The sequence below is a fragment of the Daucus carota genome, chromosome 2, assembly GCF_001625215.2.
Source record: "Daucus carota subsp. sativus chromosome 2, DH1 v3.0, whole genome shotgun sequence".
In the NCBI taxonomy this organism is placed as follows: domain Eukaryota; kingdom Viridiplantae; phylum Streptophyta; class Magnoliopsida; order Apiales; family Apiaceae; genus Daucus; species Daucus carota.
This window is the reverse complement of record NC_030382.2, coordinates 12,761,768-12,784,735: the sequence shown is the minus strand read 5'-3', so window position 1 is coordinate 12,784,735 and position 22,968 is coordinate 12,761,768. Positions and strand designations below refer to the sequence as shown.

The following is a 22,968-nucleotide window of genomic DNA, read 5'->3' as shown; positions in this document are numbered from 1 at the left end:
CTAGTTGAGGCAGTGGAACAAGCTTATGAACAAGTAAGTCACACAACACTGAACTATGTTTGGTTATCCCTTATGAACTGTATGAATGAAATTTTGGAGAAAAAAGGGAACAACAACTACAAACTTCCACACATGGGGAAGGAAAGGCTTCAACGACTAGGACAACTTCCGACGAACATATCTGTCCCTCTACATTTAGTGGAAGAAGCCTTACAATTGCAGGTTCAAAATTCAAGTTAAGGAAGAGAAGAATAGAAGCACAACGGACACAAAGATGCAGAATCAGTGTATGTTTGATTAGTGTTCAATCATAAAAATATTTTGGGATGAACATTACTCAACCAAGAATTTAGATGGGTTTAGTTAAATTTCATTTTGTAAACTAAACCCATAACTCTGTAAATATATGTATTGCTACTTTTATTAGATATGCTTTTGAATGAAGATGACATACCATTAGTCAATTGATAAAACGAGGAAGGTAAATTCGCAAAAGACCAGTTGGATCATGAAAATCAAGTTTGCGCAACTCCGATTTCTTCCGTTTTTTCCTTGCAAATAACCTCACATCTTGCATCTTCCTTGAAATCTTTTTTTCAGGAGTGTCAGCGATAATATTGAATATATCTAGACCTGTATTTCCGGAAGAAGGTAAAACATATATTTCAAAATCTGGATTTTTAAAAGAGATTTAAATCAAAATCACTTTGACCCCCTAACAACAGGATCGCAAATAGGTTACAGCATTGAAACCAGAACCCAAACTATAAAATCTTATTACAACTTAAACTACATTATCAATTAAACCTCGATAAGAAGGATAACTGATAACCAATAAATAAAAACCATCTACAACTGAATTGAAATAATTCAACTCTAACCATAACTAGTCTCACAGCCACCTCCCTAGCAGTCTCGCCTAACCCCCTGCTTTGTTTACACACAAAGTAACTATTTACACACATAAACTAGTACACCTGTACAGGGCAGTTATACACACCACCCACACAACAGGACACACGCACACAATCTTCCGCAGCCCTCTGTAATAGCTCCATCTATTCCCCTCTATACACCCCAAGCTCACCCTACGCAACAGCTCCCTCCGCTCACCTCTATCAGCGGCGAAACAAATCACCGCCATCAGCGATTCAACCACACCACCCCTGATTACAAGCCCAAACGAACCAACACAAGCAAGTATATAGGTGTATTTATATAAATAGATAGGGAGATAGCAAAAGAAGTTGACAAGAATCGAGAGTTGATTACTTGTTTTCGCGCGCGTAACCATCTCTGCACCCCAATCCCTAATTCCCAAACTCTGTTACTCGACTGATTTGCACCCACAATTTAATAAATAAGCTATTTTAACAATTTGGGGCTAAAAATATCTTCCAAATTTAAACATAAAACTTTATAAAAATTTTAATTATCCCGAATACAGAATAATTGCAAATATAATATTTTTACAACCTTTCTCTACTTTTACAAATAATGCTCAAAATCATTGTTAATTAACAAATTATTAATACAATTATCTGCAACTTTCAAATATTTCTGAATCCGACAGAAATATAGAAATACTAATGTTTGTATATTTTAGTAATTTAAATCGGATTAAATCATTAGGCTCAAATAAAACAAGCTTTGATTTCAAAATCAAAGGATAAATTTGATTTATTAAAAAGGATACAATAATTCAAAATTCTGAACTAATTGCTCACACAAACAAAATAACTAAATAAGAAGCACATTTAACATGTACCACACTTAGATCATATAATTGCAAAAACTTTTCAAGCTACACCTGAAAATACTATCCACATAATATTTCAAATAATAAAATTCTCGATATTTCACTGGACTGGGAATAAAATATAAAAATTTTATTCCTCATCTTTTAGAAAATCATAAAATAAAATATTTCGAAGAATCCGGATTATCACAAAAGTGGTACGGTGAAGAGAATGCAGAGAGAAACTACATGGGTAGGTGAGGAGATATTAATCAAAAAAGTGATTAATTAGTGGAAGGATTAAAGACTGATTTGATGAAAGAGTAGGTTGGAGAAGTAAATGCGGTGTACATCTCATAATATTATATCAATATAAATTTGCTGTTTTGGGAATGTTAACAATTGGTTGGTACATCCATATATAGAAATTGTTAACAATCCAACGGGACGGAGGGAGTATCTAAAAGCTAAAGGTGTTTCACTTCTTGAACCACCGGATGAGGTTTTGAAGAAAGAAAATGACAAATATAAATTTTGTGTTGTGGGCACTTTCTCGAAAGGTACTTTGACATATAAATTGGTTTCGGAGTTTGCTTTTAAGTTCTAGAAACCATGGGGTCTGTTATCAGTGCACCAGAAGGACAAATCCACGTTTATGTTTCGTTTTTCTGATCTTATTGGTGTCAACAATCTATTGTCTCGGGGAACCTGGTATATCGAGCGTAGGCCAATGATCATGACAGCCTGATCAGGACAAAAATCAGGGAGTTCGATCATCACTAGAATGCCTCTTTGGATTAAGTTCTCTAGCCTTCCTGATAGTTACTGGACAGATGATGGTCTTGCTCACGTTGCTAGTGTAATTGGCGAACCGCTTGGTGCGGACCAACTCACTGCAAAATTGGAAATTCTCCCATTTGCCAAGATGCAAGTTAACTACACATTAGGTGACCCCTTACCTAACGACATCAATGTCACTGTTATTGACCCGGTAACTGAAGAACGCTCTATTGCTAAAGTCTTGGTCTCTTACCCGGTAAGACCACTTTTTTGTACTGGATGTAACTCTTTGGGCCATTCGCCCTCTGCTTGTCCGAAAATTAAAAGAGTGTGGAAGCAAAATGATGTGAGTTCGGCGGAAAGTCCTCCTGGTGATGCTCAAAACCTGTATCCTTATGATACAGCTGCTGAAGTTAATAATCCAAATGGGATGGCCCTGTTGAGCACTCTCATGCTACCCCGATTAAGAGTTCCAATCCTGACGGTGATTGGACAGAAGTTAAAAGGAAGAAGCCACAATCACCTATGGAATCTGAGTATTCCCCTACACCTCCTGTCAAATTCAAAAATCTCAAGAAAATTGATGAAATTGAGGGTAAAAAGGCTCATCCAGTACCACCGGGCAGCCCCAAGTGTGTAACGAAGTCTCAAAAGAAGAAGCTGAAAACTTCAATGGGGAGCAGTCCCCAAGCCCAAGCCTAATTTATATGATAATCGATTTTTGTTCCCACAATATTCGAGGGTTGCATAATAAAGTATCTTTTGTGAAGGATTTCTTGAGCGTCAACAAGATCTCCATGGCAGCCCTCCTGGAAACTCACGTTAAAAGGGAAGACGGGTTGTCCATTTCTTCTATTATTGCTCCGAGATTTAAATGGCTTCTTAATGACGATTATCATGATAATGGCAGAATTTGGTAGGGCTGGGATGAGAATATTTGGAATGTGAATTTTGTATGCTCCTCGGCTCAGCACATTACTTGTAATGTTAAACGTATTGATGGATCTTTCTCTTGCCTCATATCTTTTGTATATGTTTCGAATCAAGTGTATACCCGTAAATTACTCTGGTATGATCTTATTAATATGCAGGATAGGCTCTCGATTACTGAGCAGCAGAGACCTTGGTGCCTTCTAGGAGATTTTAACTCCTTTCTTTTTTATTTTGAAACTAACAGGGCTATGTCTCGAAGTCATACCTCCACGGATGACTTCCGCAACTGCTGCCAAAGCTTGGGAGTGACTGATTTACATTTTTCTGGTCCTATCTTTACAAAATAATATAAAATTTTGATAATTATCAGCATATTAAAATTTAATATGAGTGAGAAAAATGTAGATTTTGTAGCAACAAAAATAGGACGAGGGGTATAAAGGTCGTAAGAAAATTTGATTGTTTAGTTGAGTATTGGAGGATAAATACAGATTGTTACTCCCTCAGTCCCCTTGAGCTGTATACGCAGGAGAAGCGGAACGCACTTTAATGCTTCTCTAAAGTATAGTTTTATAACCTATTTTTTGAATTTTTTTTCTGGATAAAAGTTTAACTAATAAATTTTTATTCAGAAAAAGAAAATTTTAAAAATAATTTATAGAACTATATTTTATGGAAGCATTAAAATGCGTGCCAATAGTGAACGTATCGAATCCAGTGGAATGGAGGAGTAAATCTTATTATTGTTTAATAGGAAATTAAGATTGAAATACATTTATATATAATTTTTAAATAAAAAATTTAGTCTCTACTTTTTGTAATTAAAATTAAATAAAACTGAATTTCACAAATATAGGGGATGTTTGGCCGGGTTTAAAAGGGCGGCTTCTGGTTCTATAAATCAGAAGCACTTATTTGTACGATTTATGTAATAAGTCGAGAATACTAATTTTTGTTTCATGACTTTTAATTTATTCTCAAACACTTTAATCACTTATAAACCTTAACTTGTTATATAATTTAGTATAACAATATTTGTATTTGTTGGTCAGTGATAAATAATTTAGGAGTCGAAAAATCAAAATCACATGCAACTTAATCTAGTATGCAATTATACAATTGATTCATATATGCACATTTCATATATGCACATGCATTATAATATACTACAATCTGAAAAATTAAATTACGTTACATAAATAGAACATCATTATATTGAATATAATTTATAATTTCATTATGTAACCTATTAATATGAGAAACAGTTATTCTATGATGGGCACATGTTAATCACTAAAATTTTATAAGTTTAGGTGATTTTGATTGATTTTACTTCTTTATAGTGGTAGACACACTGTAAACCCTATCAGAAAAATCTTACTCCATCTGTTTTTTAATATATGACGTTTGATTTTTTGGCACACACTTTTAAGCGCTTTGACCGGATAGTTAAAAGTATTATTTTTGAAAATTTCTTTTTCTGAATAAAAATATATAATCAAAATTTTAATTCACAAAAAAAATCAATTAAAAATAATAACTTTTACCAACCGGTCAAACCACCTAAAGTTACGTGCCCAAGTCAAAAGTGATATATAAAAAAATAGAGGGAGTAACTTTTACATCAATTAATAAACTAGTAGCAAGAGTTATCACTAATCAGTTCATAATATATACCGGCCTTTAACCCGTGCGAAGCACGGGCGAATATAGAATTCATAATTTGTTAATTACTATTTAAATTTTAACATCATCTTATTAGTATTTTAGTATTAATAAATTAGATTTTAACCAGATTATATTTACCAACTGATTACATTTTTTGGACGACTATGAATTATACCAATATCGGTTTATTATAATATAGTATATAAATAATATATACATTATATTTAAAAGAATAATGGTGGAGTTTTTTTTATCTTGTATAACATCACAAGTGTTAGTAATTTGAACGGTATAAAACTCTTTAATATTGTAAGAGTAAGAGAAGTCTACATGTCACCCATTTGTAGTTATAAAAAAGTGACCAAATTTGTAGGACTACAAATTAAACCTATGTTGTCTTATTATATTATAGTATAGATAGTATAGATGGAGTTGGAAATTGGAATGGGTTAATTTTCGGTTTGGTTAAATTATTAACACCCAAGTTATATCCTTCTCTTCATCGGAAAAGGTATAGTTATCTCCTGAATATAGTTCGCTCGTGTGTATATATGTAATACTTCATATATTATGTGAAACGGGGTTTATGCGATTTTTAGGTTATAACAAGGAATTTTAGCTCTTTAGAAGTCTGAATTCTTCCAGGTAATTCTTCCGTTACTCATTCAGGGTCTTTTTTATTGTTACGTTTCAATTAGTATATGATAAATCCTAGTGAATTATCACTAATAAGCATATAGCTATATTAATATCTGTTCTAGCAAATCTCGAGGGTAAGCGAGAATCGAATCCAGGACGACATGAAATAGCCCTTAATACTTGAGTTATCTGGTCGCGGTATGACTTAGTGTACTTTGATTTACCAGAATAAGGATAATAATCTAACATATTGCATCCAATTCCCCTTTTTTGCTCAGAAGATGAGGCCTATTGTTAAAAGACGTCGCAAAATCAGTGACCCTGCAATGGCGGACGATCTGATTGGGAACTTGCCTATGCACTTAATAAGTTGTATTTTAGATCGCATTCCAATAATAGATGCCGCAAAAACTAGTATTCTGTCGAAAACGTGGAGGAATATATGGCGAAGCCGTAGTGATGTGAACTTAGGACGCCCATTTATGAACCAGCTGGTCTCCGGAAAAGATAGAGATGAATGGGATTATATTTATTCAAGGGCTGTCAAGAGAATTCTGTTAGCTCACGAGGGCCCAATTGTGAAGTTTGTTATGCACAAACCTCCACTTACTTTTTTTAAACCATACTACGGTTCCTGGATGAGCATGATGGCCTCTAAAGGGGTTAAGCATATATCGATGATTAGTGAAACTAAATTTCCTCTAGATGATATGCCCTCTCAGTTTTTTTCATGTTCAGAGTTGGTTTATTTGCTGCTTGTTAGATACAGCCTCAATGCACCCCCAAATTTTCAGGGTTTCTGTAATCTGACATCGGTCTACCTTATTTCTGTCACATTTCTCGCTGACATGTCATTTGGACCTCAGCTCACCGCGTTGTCTTTGATCTTCTGTTGGGGTATTCAACATCTGGTCTGCCAATTTACACGTCATAATAAAAATCTCAACAAATTTGAGCTCGTAAGAAGTGAAAAACAAGAGGTTTTCTGGGCCATAATGTATGATAAAGACTACTCACTGACCAGCACGAAAGAACGCATTAACCTACAAAGGTTTCTTTGCTCCACACCTGAAATTGCTACTCTTATACTTGATAGCTTCTGCCTCACGGTAAAGTCAAAGTTAATCTAATTTGTGCTTTAGGTTTTATTTGTTGTCTGACGTTCTAACACGATTGTGCACACAGGCATATATTTATGCTAGTGCATCTGTGCAGTTTTTGGATCCAGAGCAAGGTATGCTGATAAGGCTTAAAACGGACATGGAGAACATGAAAAAACTTGTATTGCACAATGTTGACTTCTATGATTTACGTCAGATATCGAGCATGCTATGCTTGGTCAGAAGTTCCCCCAACTTGCAAAGCCTTAAGATATCAGTGGTGAGTTGGCACTTACTGATTACCTATTTCCTCTTCTTTTTTTTTTTGTACCAACATAGGAGATGGGAAACCAACAACTGAACTGAATCTATTTTTTTTTATCCGACACATAATATATCGTATTAATATTGCATATCTATTTAGGGGAATAAAGGGAAGAGATTGAAACCTGTGGAGTTAGCAGCTGAGCAGTATTATACATCGCTAGATTGCAAGAAGATGGTCCTACACCAACATTATACCGTGGAAATAGGTGAGGCGGAGAATTCAAAAGCTGAGATACTTTTCAGAGATTATATCCGCGCATCTTCCCCTTCACTTAAAAGATTGTACTGGCATTCCAAAGTGCTAAAAGAGTTCGATTATAAGTATTTTTCATTTTAGTTGCAACTGTACTAGAAACTGTAGCTCAACACTTTTTTTTACAGCTTTGTTGACAGAGGATGTTGCCGCAAGGAAATTAGTTAAATTATAAATTTGTTTCTTCCATTCCTTTGTTTGTATCATACTTGAAGAACAAAAGACAAACAGCTCCAGTTCTGAGCTTTGGCCAATATTAGTAAGCAACCTCTATATCATCGCTTGCTATGAGTTCCGAGAGTATAAATTATTATCTCTGTAGAATCAACAGGTCTTCAAATCGTTCATTTAACCTCTTCCTTTCCCTGTTTTCTTTCTTGAAGCATTGAAGTTGTACTTTAATTTCTGTGTATGACCGGTTCTGCGTTCTGCCTGCTTCCGGCTCTGTAAAATTGCATATCTGATGAGCCATTTAGAGGCCGTTGGATTATATACGAGTTTAAATTGTTTGTTCGTGATTTTTATGTTCTTGCTAACTTGCAAGTTAATCAAAATATATAATATAAAAATATTATAAAAATAAGATATATTTTTCAATAAAAAAAATCAAACACTAATCGAATACATAATCAGCCAATTCTCTTAGGACGAAAATCATATTTAGGAGATACATGGAGAGTACTCCAGTAGTTCTTAGGACGAAAATCAGCCAATTCTCTTTTAAGGCAAATGATTACCATTAGAGATAATAATTCCTACTTGAGATACTGCTGCTGCTGCCAGTTCAGAAGCTTTTACGATGGCATCAAAGTTTTCAGCATGTTTTACGGCAGCTGATGAAGCTTTAACTCTCTTCTTAAGTGCTGCTTTTGCAACAGCAATTATTGAACTAGTGGATATTTTTTCTTCTCCATCCACTCGTGAATAACTTGAAGCACGAGGAGACGGTGCAGTGCTCAGGGTACTATTTTTCAGTTGCAGTTGTAATTGATACTTCACCTGCCATTATCTTTGCTTCAACTGCAATATTTGATGCAAGTTTAGCTGCAGATGCTGCAGCCTTTGCAACAGAAGCAGCTGCAGAAATTGCCATAGCTGCAGAAGAAAGCTTTGTTTCATCATCACATCTTACATAAGAATTTTTCAGCTTATTCAAATGGCTCCAAACATCACTGCAGTTGCTGACTGCAGCAGCAGCATGTGCTGCAGCATCTTCTGCATATAGCCTAGCTACATTGACTGCATTCGATGTCTCCTCTAAAAGAATATCCTTCACTTCCACAATCTTGTCCGCTCCAGTGGGTTGATTGCTTGTAAGCGTAGATAATAGAAGTGCAAGATTGTTTTCCGAACTGCTTGCGGATGCAGAGCAACCAGTGGTACCAGAAACTGACATAGACGATAAATTATTGACAATCAGGGATCCAATCTGGACGAGTTTGAGCCAGCAAAAAATTCTGGAAAACAGGCTGGATAGCATTTACTTTTTCAAAGAGACGATCACTTGCATCACTAACAGATGCTGCCTGATCTAGAGTTAGTAAAGGAATTTGCCATGAGCTTCTACTGACATGAAACTTCTTCCTTTATAGGCTTTGGATTAGCAGAATTTTGACCTGATAAGACAGTCACCAGGTTGCTGCCCTGAGATTGCTGAGAATAAATCCTTTCGCTACAAGCACGCCAGGCAGGCTCCCAAAGACGTTGATCATCATCTGTAGAAATAATGGTTCAACAAAAGACTACAACATACATAATTATGTAATGTTTGGAAGTAATCTTAGTTAACTAACCCAATTTCCCAAATGCTGAAACCATCCAAGCCTCTTCTGGCACAGAATTTTGCCTGCAAAACCCTATTTTTTTATTAGTATATGTAAGTTCACCTTAGACCATCTCCAATAGGGGTGCCAAAACCTGCGGCATGGCACTCTTAAGTGCTTCCTTATTGGAGTTATAAGGGTGCCCAAAAAGTGCAAAGAGAAGTTACCAAGTTTTGACACCCCCTCTAAATTGATAAAACAGAAATACTTGCAGTTGAAACTCTATATCATATACCTATTTTGTACTATCTGGTTTCTCTATTATTCATTTGTGGACCATTTTAGCACCTTGTATTGAGTGCCAGCTATTCACTATACCATAGATTGCATTTAGCAACCCCTGAAAATAGTTGCTATATCATAAAAACTCATTGCAATAGCGTCTATTGCAATGATTTTCAAAAAATCGACCGTTAAGTTTGCCCCCGTTGCCATAGAGCCCTTTTTGCAATGAATTAACGCATGTATTGCAACAAGTTTAAATCATTGCCAGAGCGACATATTGCAACAGCTTTTCCTCTATAGCAATGCTATTAAAATCATTGCTGTAGTTTGTTCTTTTATTACAACAATATTTGCAACACTTTGTTTTAGTTTAAACATTGCCATATAGCACCTGTGTCAACAAAGTTTGGTCCTAATGCACTGTTATTTAAATGATTTCCAATAGAAAAGAAACCTCTATGGGAACATTATAATCATATATTGCAACAGTGTGGTTAAAAAAAATTTGGCATGACCATTTCAAAAATGTATTAATCCACCATTAAAGGTTCAACACCAACAAATTAATAAAAATAGTACAAAGGCTGTTACTAACCACAAGTATAGTCATTCCTAGACAACCACAAACAAGTCCTACACAACCACAACAAAGATCAATACCATACTTACTAAATAAAAAACAATTCTGAGATTAGAACACTAATTGAAATAGCCGAAAATAGGTGAAGTACATCAAATAGTTGGCATTAAAATGAGCCAAATCTGGAACAAAATCAGCTTCATTGCTATCGGGATTCGACTCTTGTTAACTATGACCACTAGCACATAGTTCTTCGATATTAATATATAGTGAGAGATTCTTCTCTGCCAATGTCCGAGGATTGTCTCTAGTTTTTGTTAAGTTTGTCCTCCATATCAGAAGCTTTTTTAGAGATCTTCAAATCCATTGATATCCTGTATACCAACAATTATATAATCATGTCAAATATCCCTTAGGAAAGTAAAAAAGATAAAAAAATAAAAGTTTGTCAACTACCTTTTTTAGAAATTTAAGGATGTGTACATATTTTATATTTTAACAAAATTATTATTATTTATGAATTCACTTTGTATATCGTACCGACCCAAATAGTTTTGGTTGTACACAGATCACTGACATGGAAAATTTGTGATTGTGTTTGGCTTGAAGAACCTGACATGGCATGACCATCAAGTCTACTGAAAACAAACAACATCAGATAAGCTGATGTTATTGTTAACTGTCTTTCCCAATGATTGTTCTATATATATTTTCAGTTTATTGATCCTTGAAGTAACCACAGTGAGGCCTTTTTTCATATTACAAGGAATATTAATATATGAAATGGTAAACAGTTGACCCCGCAACTTAGCAGTCAAATTCGATAACGCCATACTCCATTTTGCTCTAGTTTTTGTACCACCAGCCTTTGCCACGTTACCAAAGTTACCATTCAACCAACTAGTTCCAGCAGTCACATACCTGCTAAAAGCCATATATAGTCAATTAATCGACTACATGTGGTTTAGCCAAATATAATTCACTACAAGAAAAAAAATTAATCTATTAACATATACAACTAAATTTTGGTTTTAACTCTATTAACTTAATTAAATTATAATTAATCTGTTATCTCCCTAAAGCATAATTAGTTAAAGAAGACCAAAAGAAAAAAAAATAAAAAGCTACACTACACTAGGGCCTTATATTCAGCAACACACTTCTAAAAGAGAATTTTATGGAAAGCCGGGAAAGGCACACTAAGAATGATGAATGTGCCAATATAACTTGGCAAACATTAAGGTTATAACTGTTCCTACTATAGAAAAACCTGTGGCACAGGTACAGCAGCGTATCGAGAGGAGCAAGGGAAAGCCTCTACAGTTAATACTGAATGTTGTATATACTAAGACAACAAATTGGGATTAATATGGTTTTTAAGACAATGTCCTATTTGATACTGTATTCTGCTTTACACTCTCTGGCTTCTAAGCTAGATGATCAAGTGCTAGAAAATAGTCATGAATTATTAAGTATTAAATTAGTTTCCAGGATGTTAAGACACGTGTATACAGAAAGATTGCTCATGTTCCGCTAACATCTGGCTCCACCAATGGAATGGTATACAATATTACATATTTTCATACTATCGACAATGTTATCAGCAGAAAAAGTGAAATATATTACATCATCAAAAACACGGGACAGTCCATCAAAATGAAAACTGGGTAACTGAAACTCATCCACTGCTCAGCGAAGTAGTTTAGTTCTGGTATTATAAGATAATATACTTTAAGAACATTAACAGAATTAAGTGACTCTAAAAAACAAAACAGAAAGACACAACCAACACAAACATGTGCTTGTCATACCAAATAATCTCAAAATAACAAGATTAGGGGAAGCTCATAGTCATAACTCATAACTAGTGTTGATCTTCGGTTATACTTTCACCTTGCACAAATTTTAAAATACATCTAGTGTTGATCACCAATCTATGAGCAGGCCAGTATATAGTCTAAAAAGGCTACCAAAACTTACCCCATGTAGCAGCTCCGATTCATCAGATGGAGCGATTACAACAATGTGTCAGTTTATCTGCTCCCACTTGTAAAACATAGCACACATATAAAACAGGCTCACATATAAACAGGGCATACATTCAAAAACAAACAAAATCTCTATATTACCAACTCTTAATTAAACAAACTTACGACCTAATTAAGAACATAAACCCTAGTTTATTAAAAATTAGACCCAAATAATAACAAATAATCGATATACAAACTCAAGTAAACACACATCTAAGCCATTACATATGCCAATGATGTTTACAATAGCCCAAAAGAAATTGGTGATACACAAAGCATATATACATGAAATCAAGGAGAGGATGTACCTTGAACTATAGAAGCGAAAGATGCAAAATTCAATTAAAACCCATATCAACCAAATTAGCCCTGAAACAAAAAATGAACTTCAATTAAACTCTTGCAGAGGATTAACCAAAAAAACCCCAATTAAACTAAAAAAACCCCAATTTCGATTGAAGTCCCCATCTTGATTGATCTGTAAAATGTAGCCCAAATATGTTTTGATCAACTTTCTCGGGCTCTTCCTCTCTCGATCTCTCTCTATCCCTTTCTTTCTCTTCAGTCGAGTGTGTGTGTAAGAGGAGGTTGAGGGAGTGCCTCTGAGTAGGGTGTTTTTTTTCCTCTGTCGCTTTATTTTGATTAACCCGGCAAAACATTTTATTTATCCCGCTCTTAAGTTTTCACAGGCCCGCCAAATTTTTGGCCCAAAAAATAACGTTTATTGCAACGCTGTTTAATAACATTGCAATAGACTATGCATTCCGAAATTTGTAACGAAATTTTGATTCTACCGTAATGATTTTTTTGGCGTTGCAATATAATGATTTTATTTTTCCAATTGCAACGATTTTGAAGAAATTTTTGTTTGAGTGGTTGCTAAATCCAATCTATGGTATAGTGATTGGAGTTAAAAGTTGCCCAATATGACATGGATGGAAAAGAAAATGAAAAATAGATAGCTATGATGAGTTGGACATGTTTTGCACCTCAAAGATGCCTTTATTAGAGATGCTCTAACAACTCATATTTAAGTTCAAGGGAAACGATTCACTGGACATAATTACATAACAGTGGGAGCAGAGTTTTATTTTTCATGAGAACTCCTATCCCTACATATTTCCAACCATATTCTTTTGTTAAACTCAGAAACTAAATCCCAGAAATACCGAATCTATTCTTACTGAAAGGTCTACAAGTCATCATTACGCCAATATCTAACTACTCTATTCTTTGGATAATATATCAATTGTTAAAGAGGCATTATCGGCTTACCATGAACCATTTAATTACTACTGAATTAAATTCATACTAAACTTTAGTATTAACCTAAATTAATTCTTATTAAGCTTTATTACTTTCCTCACTCCAGCTGATACAAATGAACTAGATGCATTTATATCTCACATTAGATATCGATGCACAAATATCTGTGCTTGTAATTGTACTTGCTGCAAATATGTAAAAGGCTGTTGATAATATGTAGCAGTTGCGACTGAAGTCTTTTTACAACTGATGATAGAGGGAGACTCGGGAACCTTCAGAAGGACTTTCCTTCACATCCTTTATTATAAATGCATTTTAAAAAGAGAGAGAAGAAAAACATTAGGTGAGAGAGGATAAGGGAAGTAATTAAAAAAAGTACAATAACAATTTGGCGAATAGGCAATACATACAATTGATTTTAGCTCACTTGAATTCTAGGATAAGATTGTGAACCCTAATGGTTTCTCCTTCAGAAAAATATTGGGATGAACTGACCTCAAAAGTATTACTCCTCTCTTCGCCAGAACCGTCGTGTTGAACGTGCAATGCAACATACTCAACCGTTCCACCAGCACCAGGTGTTGCCTGAGATTGCTGGACACATCCAACTGACGCCTTGCTAGTTCCCAGTTGCTGTTCATTTTCACTTTATGAGTTCTTTGCAAAACTAATGGCGGAGGGAGGATAAGGTTTTCTTTCACCAGATTAGCAGAGGTATCTTCATCATTATTTACAATTCTGCACTTGATTTTGAAGGACAAGCAACAGCAACAGAACTTTGTTTATCCTCTGCCGACTAAGCTGCAAAATTCGTGATCAGAATAAGAAAAGAAGAAAACACCTACTATTACCACATGAAGAAACGTATGTGTTATGTGTATATATATACTGATGTGTGTGTATATATATGTGTATAACAGGAAGAACGAATAAGTTGATAGCGGAGGCAGTAGTGCAAAGTAGTGCAGATTGTATATTACTGTGTTGTGGTTACATGAGAATAAGATGAGGAATTTATAGGAACTAGTACAGACAAGAAAATAAATAGAACGCGTACAACTCCTAACCAACTATGACTATTACAAGCTATATGTAGGTGACTAAGCTAAGCTAGTGTACAGCAGCTGCTTGTGACATAGTAGTAGTGTAAACATGACTTCTATTTCAACACCCCCCCTCAAACTGAAGATGGTTGAAGAACCAACTTTAGTTTGGAAACAAAATCACGAAAACTTCCAGGAGGATGAAGTTTTGTAAAGAGATCTGCAGTATTATCAGCACTAGAAATACCATGTAAACGAACTGTGCCTTTTGCAACTTGTTGACGAGTGAAATGACAATCAATCTCTATATGTTTAGTGCGTTCGTGAAATACATCATTGTGGGCAATGTCAATAGCACTCTTACTGTCACAATAAATTGGAGTAGCAGGAGGATGAACGACACTCATATCTTCAAGTAACCATCGTAGCCAAATTAGCTCTTGTGTGGTGTCTGCAAGAGCTCGATATTCTGACTCAGCAGTTGATTTAGAAGCAAGTGACTGTTTCTTACTACGCCAAGAGATAAGTGAATCACCAAGGAAGAAACAGAATCCTGTGGTAGAACATCTGGTAGATGGATCACCACCCCAATCAGCATCTGAATATGCATGTAACTCAAGTGAAGAGTTGTATGAATAATGAAGTCCATGAAATATCGTGCCTTTGACATAACGAAGTATGTGGAGAACAGCTGTATAGTGAGGAGTGCGAGGAGCTGACATATATTGACTGACAATATGAACAGCATGAGCAATATCTGGACGAGTGACAGTGAGATAAATAAAGCTTCCAACCAATTGACGATATAAAGTAGGATTGGTAAGTAATTCACCATCTTCGGGATTGAGTTTAACCTCGTATTCCAAAGGTGTAGAGGCAATCTTAGTGTCACTAATCCCAGACTTCAATAAAAGATCAGATGCATACTTGACTTGAGAAAGAGTGTAACCCGTAGGGACGGAAGAGACTTCAAGTCCTAAGAAGTAGCTTAATGTACCAAGATCTTTCATTTCAAATTGCTGACTGAGAAATTCTTTTAGCTCAGAAATACCTGTTGTATCATCGCCAGTTATGATCATATCATCAACATAGAGCAAAAGTAGAACAATGCCTCGATCAGATCGTCGAATGAAAAGAGCATAATCATATGGACTAGAAGAAAATCCAAGTTGACCAATGACTGTGCGGAACTTTTCAAACCATGCTCGAGGGGCTTGTTTAAGACCATAAAGGGCCTTGTTAAGCTTGAACACTTGATTTTGAGAATGAGAATAACCAGGAGGAGGTTTAAGGTAAAATTCCTCATGTAGGTCTCCATTTAGAAAAGCATTTTTGACATCCATTTGCCACATGTCCCAATGTTTCGAAGCTCCAACAGCAAGTAAACTTCGAACAGATGTGAGACGAGCAACTGGGGCAAATGTTTCTTCGTAGTCAATCCCATATTCTTGAGTGAAACCTCTTGCAACTAGACGAGCTTTATATCTGTCTATAGATCCATCAGATTTTGTCTTAATTTTGTAAATCCATCGACAACTGACTGCAGCTTTGCCAGGGGGCAAAGTAACAAGATCCCAAGTGTGAGTTCTGTCTAATGCCTGAAGTTCTTCTGCCATTGCTTTCTGCCAAAGAGGATTCACATTTGCCTCTCTATATGTTTGAGGCTCATGTAAAGTTTGTATAGCAGAATAAACATGATAATCAGTAAGTCGGACAGAAGGTTTTCTTACTCGAGTAGACCGATGAACAAACTCATCTGGCAGAGTGGCAGGCTCAACATTAGAATCCTCAGACTGAACTTCTGTTGGAGGAACATTAGTAGTTGAAGATGGTTGAGTGAGCTCAAGTGGAGAATCTGCTGAAAATATGTTAGAAGAAGATGATGGATTTTCTATATTTTCATCAGGAGGGTGTAGATCAACAAAAGGATCGGTAAAGTGGGAAATACTGGTCGAAGTGTCAATTTTAAAATCTGACATAGATGAGAACATTTTGTGTTCCCAAAATGTCACATTACGTGAAACTCGTAGTCGTTGTGAGATAGGATCCCAACAACGATATCCTTTTTGACCACTACCATAACCAATAAAACAACAAAGACGTGCACGTGGCTCAAGTTTTGTTCTTTCATGTGGAGGAAGAAGAACAAAACATGCAGAACCAAAAACCTTAAGAAAATCATATGATGGCGGTTCTCCATATAATTTTTCATAAGGAGATAGATTATCTGTGACTCGAGAAGGAATCATATATATTGTATGAACAGCAGTTAAAGCAGCTTCCCCCCAAAAGAATTCTGGACAAGAAGAAGAAATAATCAAAGCTCTAATTGTATCAAGAATGTGTCTATGTTTACGTTCAGCACGCCCATTTTGTTGTGATGTGTGAGGACAAGAACTTTGTGCTAGAGTACCGTAAGATGCCAAAAATTTACTAAATTCTGATTCTTTGTATTCTTTGGCATTATCGGCACGAAAAAGCTTGATTTTCTTTTTGAATTGAGTGTCAATCATAGTGGCAAAATTTCTATAGGTTTCTCCTAATTCAGATCTATTTTTCAAAATATAAATCCATGTAAAACGGGAAAAATCATCAACAAATATCACATAATATTTAGATCCTCCCATAGTTGGAGTGGGGGCAGGACCCCAAATATCAGAGTGAAAAAGGTCAAAAGAAGCTGAAGATTTTTCATATTTAATAGGAAAAGGTAGTACATGTTGTTTTGCCAGTTTACAAGGGGCACACTCAACTGTATTCTCACTCACACTACCTAGTTGACCACTAGAAATAAGATTATGTAAACGAGGATATGAAAGATGCCCTAACCGAGAATGCCATATGGTAGATGTCGATGAAACAGATCCAGCTAGATGAGGGGATGATGTTAGTGAGGGGAGATGAAGGTAAGTGAGCTCAAACAACCTTCCACACCTACGCCCTGTCCCAAGTGTCTGTCCTGTCTGAGGATCCTGTACATGACAACCAGAAGTAGTAAAGATTATATGCAGGCCAAGATCACATAATTGGCCGATTGAAATAAGATTTAGGGAAAGATTAGGAACATAGTATGTGTTTGGAAGAGATAAATCTTCTGTGGATACAGTTCCGATATGGGTTACATTCATGGTGGAACCATCAGCAGTCTGAATATTTGGAAGACATGTGCTCTGTATTTTTGAGGTAAAAATGTGTGGATTATTTGTCATGTGATTGCAGCATGCAGAATCAAAATACCAAGAGTTACCTGAAATGACAGAGAATGCAGTGGAGGGAGAACTGGTTTTAGATAAAACCTGTCTAAGCAAGGCTTCCAGTTCATTAGTAGATGTGTTTGGTGTAGTTTCTGATGTAGTTTCAGAGGTTGCAGCAGCGGAAGGATGTGAAAACTTTTGTGAATGAAAGGATGGCTTTTTCTTATAGAAAGACATTGAGTAATGACCCTTTTGATGACAGTGTTGACATGTATGATTACGCAATGTTATGCAATCCTTTGTGACATGTCCACTTTGACGACAGAACCTGCAAAATGGTTTGTCAGAAGTAGGTGCCGGAGGTACAGCAAGAACATTATCAATCACAGATTTGAATTTTTCATGGCCAAGTCGAGTTTCCTCAGAAATAAGTTCAGAAATAGAACTTTCTAAAGAGGGTAGTGGAACTCGATGAAGAAGAGCGGCTCTAACTGGTTCGAAATCTTGAGTGAGAGCCATAAGAAACTGGATGAGCCGTTGTTGGTCACGATATAGCATCTTCTGTATGTAACCACTTTGGTTCAGATAATGTTAATTGATCCCAAAATGATTGTATCTGCGAGAGAAAATCTGCAACCGGTTGACCAGGCTCTTGCTTTTGCTTGCTCAGTGAACTCATGATCTGATACTGGTGAGAAAGATCGGATGTAGTGTATCTTGATGCCAGTAAATCCCAAATTTCTTTTGCGGTGTCATAATTTCCAAACTGTAAATTAATTTTAGAAACTGAAGAGTTTCTAAAAAATGTGATTGCTTGGTGATTTTTGACATCCCATTCTTCAATGCGATCCTTAAATTTGGAATCTGTTTCATCTTTCTCCCTGATAAGAATTGTAAAATCTCTGTTGACATATCGCCAAAGTCTTTTTCCTTTCAAGTAACTGCGCATAGCTTGAGACCAAGTTATATAGTTCGACCCATTCAAAATTGTTTGAATTGGTGAACTATTTTCTTTTTCCATTTGCACAAGTACTTGTTTGGGAAAAATAAAATAAAATACAGGGGTTTAAAAAAAAATGTAACTTTTGGGAGTTGAGGTCTGGTGTGTATGTTATGAAAGAGCAGGGACTGGTGTATATATCTTGAAAGATCAATGTAAAAACTGTAAAATATTAGGACTGAGGGTACTTAAAGGTAAGTTAGCCAACAACTATCAGTATATCATAAACAACACGTACGGAAATAAAATATATGTAAAACATATATTATTACTGTGTATTTGAGATTACCAACAGATCAGCAGCGGAGTTCTTTCTGATGGTTGATGTTAAGATATTTAAAGGACTTGGACGTTGATCTTTTTCTTTCTTTCAAAAGAGACGCGGTGCAATGGTTCGCCGGAGTTAATGGATGTTCGTCGGAGTTAATGGCTGTTCGCTGGAGTTTAAGCCCTGTGACTAGCTGAACTTGTGGGTTTTGTTTTGGGTTTTGATGAGTTGAGACGAGCTCAGGAACTCGTTGTGTTGACTCGCCAAAAAACTGGGTTGCGCCAACTGTTTGGTTTAATGTTTAACAGAGTTTTTCACCGGAAAGTATGATTGCGGCTGGAAAAACACAGAGGTAAGGATCTTAAAGCTCTGATACCATGAAGAAACGTATGTGTTATGTGTATATATATACTGATGTGTGTGTATATATATGTGTATAACAGGAAGAACGAATAAGTTGATAGCGGAGGCAGTAGTGCAAAGGAGTGCAGATTGTATATTACTGTGTTGTGGTTACATGAGAATAAGATGAGGAATTTATAGGAACTAGTACAGACAAGAAAATAAATAGAACGCGTACAACTCCTAACCAACTATGACTATTACAAGCTATATGTAGGTGACTAAGCTAAGCTAGTGTACAACAGCTGCTTGTGACATAGTAGTAGTGTAAACATGACTTCTATTTCAACACCACATAACAATAAAGTTTACAAATTTGAGCAATAACTAATAAAACATAGAAAACTAGACAAGCTTTGCAAAACGTAGCGCAAAACATATTATTAAAAACACATCTAAGGTGGAAAGTTGAATGTAAATAAGCACATAAACAGGGAAACTGATAATACTACAATCTTAAGTATAGAGGATGAACACAAGTTAGATGTAAACCTTTGGTGGCAGGATTTCCTGTTAACTTGCGGATGCGACTAGAACTTCATTATCCTTTTTGATCAGATAGCATGATGTTTTCACCATGGAAACTGAAAAAGATTGCGCAGGAACCACACTTTGGCTTAACAGAAGCACTGCATCTGAAGCTAAGTTACGATAAAAAAATTATGGATAGGAAACTTGTCAACGACGAAAGGTTGATGAAAAAGGAAAGAAGTATGTAACAGAAATTATAAGATACAATGTTAGGTCCAATCAGACGTAGAAGGGGGGGGGGGTTGAATACGTCGTACCAATTTCTTCGATTTAATTTAATTGCGGATAATCTTTGTTTCAGTCCATGTTAAATCAATCGTAAATAAATAACTCCAGCAAGTCGGGGAATATTCTTATATTAGAAATAATCCTCGGGTGCTACAAATTCCAACACAAGTGTCGGCTGCAGAGACTACAATCACTCTATTACAAACTCTCGATAAATACGATCTTCTAATTGAACTCTCGAGAACGTGTATAGTGTGTGCACTTACAAAGTGTGTAGTTGTTTTCAAATGAAAACATCAAGCTCTATTTATAGGCTTCTCAACATCTAACCATGGTTAACGAGTTCGTCCTGGACGACTTGAGTTCGTCCTGGACGGATTCGATTTATCAGAAATAAACTAACTCCCAAATAGCAAAGATGCGCCTCCAGAAAGTCAAACTTGGCGCCAGGACCACACAGTCAAAACTTGCGCTTCATATGACTCCATAGTGTCTGTGACTTAGATAAAACTAAGTTAGAAACACAACAGAAATTACTTGGTCAAACTTTGCGCCTGTAGAGGGTCAAATGATGCGCTAGTTTGACCAAGTCAAACATTGCGCCTGTAGAGTGTATACACGGGTGCCTTAGACAAATTCTGAGAGATGGAAGTTGCGCCTTGACTTCTGGGTCAAAGGTTGCGCTCCACATGGTTCACAGGAGAGGAGAGTTCTTTTGTCCTTAGAAACAAAACTTAAACTTGCGCTTTAGACCCTCCAATGTATGTAGCGCAAACTTTGACTTTCTGAGTCAAAGTTTGCGCCATGTACTACTGTGTACACTTCGAGTGACTTAGAAAAAATCTAAGTGAGAAAAACCTTTGACTCTTAGGTCAAACATTGCGCCAGAGGTATGAATATATATGTGTATACATATTATTAATTGATTTATTAATTACTTGAATTAAATTCTTATTCAAGTAATTATCAATTAATTATATATATATATATACATATATATATCTTATTAATTTCAAACCTCTGAGGGTATTTCTGAGGCAGCTCGATTGACTTGATCAATAATTCATTGATCGAATCCATTGAATACTTTCGTACGTTCTGACGTCCTGTGCACTGGTCTGGTTCACGAACGACTCGAACTGAAATAATTCTTTGAATCCTTTGCTTGATAATATACTTGATCAGTCATTCCGGGTTAGATGTTGCTTCGATAGATTTGATTATAAATAATCAAATTAAATATACTGGAATCTTCTGGTCTTTGATACTTGATCTTCAGGCAGTCTTGATAGCAGAAACATATTGAACTTTATTCTTCACTGAGGCTTGAACATGTTAATGAACTTCTTCCAGTGGACGGATGCTCGTCTCAGATATCTTGATTGTCTTTGTCTGTTCGTATCGAATCTCCAACCTGTAGATTCCTGTATAATACTTACGTATTGTTTCCTGTCTTTCGTTGTGTTGAGTTATCGTAATTACAGTTACGTTACATTATGCTTTACAATCTCCCCCTATTTGATTGTTAGAGTTCGACAAGCAAATCCTTTAAGAGGATAACTCAACTGACACAATGAAAAAGCATACTAATTTAAACAGGAAATAATACTAAGTACAGTCTGGATTATATCTTACAATTTCCAGAATTCAAAAGTAAATACAAGTAGCCATTTGTTCCTCTAGCCTGAACTAATCTTTCCTTGGTTTCTTGGCTCTTGCATTAATCAGCTTCTGCTCAGCTTTTCTTTTTGCAGCTTCCTCTACTCTCTTCTGAGTAAGCTTGTTTTCAATCTCTTCAATCCTTGCTGTAATGGTACTCAGTGCCACTTGCTCCAGTGTATTCTCAGGTGGAGGTTGCTCTAGATTTTTCTTCATCTTCTCTAAAGTTTGCAGGTGAACCATCTTCTTCAACTTCTTGAAAGTGACATTCATCTCCATTCCTTCAATTTTCATAATGATCCTTGATGGATGAGCACGAACTCTAGAAGTGTTGTGGACAGTCTCTACAGCTTTTCTTATCTCCAGAAGATCAACCAAATCTTTGAGCACACTCTTGTCTTCTTTTACCACGGACCACTTAACAGCTGCAACTGCACGAGTGATTCTTTTGGAATTGAGTTTCCCAATCTCTGTGAGTGGTATAGCAGTGACTTCAGAGTCTTTCTTCTTCTTGAATATTACAGATGTAGGATTGTAAGTAACAACAGGTGCATTTGGATTTTCAGGAATTTCAGGGTTGAGTGGAGGCAGTGGATATGGTGGTTGACGATTGATGGCTGATAAGTCTAAATCTCTCAGAGCAGCAAAGTTCAGACGATAAGCATATAACAATTCAGCAGTTAATCTTCCCTTGCTAGTCCTTGAGCACTTCTCCCTGACTTGAGCTTCCAGATATTTCAGTATACGAGGATTGTATGTTGATAATGCTTCATCAGTGAGTCCAATACTCTGAATCATACCATCCTTGAAATACTTGATAACTGAAGGCTTGTCATGAATTTCAACTCCAATATCAGATATCCAACCTTCCACCATATCTCTGAATATTTCATTATGCTTTCTGCCGGTTGAGATGATCTTGTTTCTTACCACAAACAGCTCAGTTAAAGAAAGATCTCTGAGAAACTGACTTGACACATGCTTGAGTCCATGGCCTTCTCTCTGTAGCTCAAATGATATGTTCACCATCCATCCTCTCCTGGGAAGAACAGCAACAGACACAGTAGAAATGATATCATTTAACACCTCGTGATAATCATGTAAATCCTTGTAGTTGTTCCTGAAGGAGTCAAAGATATCTTTTACTTCGTCATCATCATTGTCTTGAGTGACCTCTGGAAAATCAAACACAGATCTAGCAGCATCCCATTCAGCTCCATCTTTATGTAAGTTGGCAAGTCTCCTTTCCCTTCGAATCCGTCTTTGGTTTTCTAACTTCTC

The 22,968-nt window shown here is 36.0% G+C and overlaps 1 protein-coding gene across 4 annotated transcripts; it reads left to right on the top strand.

Annotated features, from left to right (window-relative positions):
* Positions 1-5,556: 5,556 nt before the first annotated feature.
* Positions 5,557-7,797, top strand: LOC108207983 (F-box/FBD/LRR-repeat protein At1g13570). Of its 4 annotated transcripts, XM_017378450.2 has the most exons (5): positions 5,557-5,630; positions 5,719-5,764; positions 6,037-6,867; positions 6,944-7,138; positions 7,283-7,797. In XM_017378450.2, exons 3-5 carry the CDS (start codon positions 6,040-6,042, stop codon positions 7,520-7,522), a joined length of 1,263 nt encoding a protein of 420 aa, XP_017233939.1. In that variant the 5' UTR covers positions 5,557-5,630; positions 5,719-5,764; positions 6,037-6,039; the 3' UTR covers positions 7,523-7,797. The 4 variants fall into 4 exon arrangements, with proteins under 4 accessions (XP_017233939.1, XP_017233940.1, XP_017233938.1 ...); XM_017378451.2 differs by having other exon boundaries at positions 5,563-5,764; positions 6,974-7,138; XM_064086480.1 differs by having other exon boundaries at positions 5,564-5,764.
* Positions 7,798-22,968: the final 15,171 nt, after the last annotated feature.

Excerpts from the sequence above, each read along its gene's own strand:
- LOC108207983 (XM_017378450.2), top strand. The coding sequence starts at position 6,040 with ATGAGGCCTATTGTTAAAAGACGTCGCAAAATCAGTGACCCTGCAATG. Across the intron at positions 6,868-6,943 it reads TTGATAGCTTCTGCCTCACG|GCATATATTTATGCTAGTGC; the intron begins GTAAAGTCAAAG and ends TTGTGCACACAG. Across the intron at positions 7,139-7,282 it reads AAAGCCTTAAGATATCAGTG|GGGAATAAAGGGAAGAGATT; the intron begins GTGAGTTGGCAC and ends ATATCTATTTAG.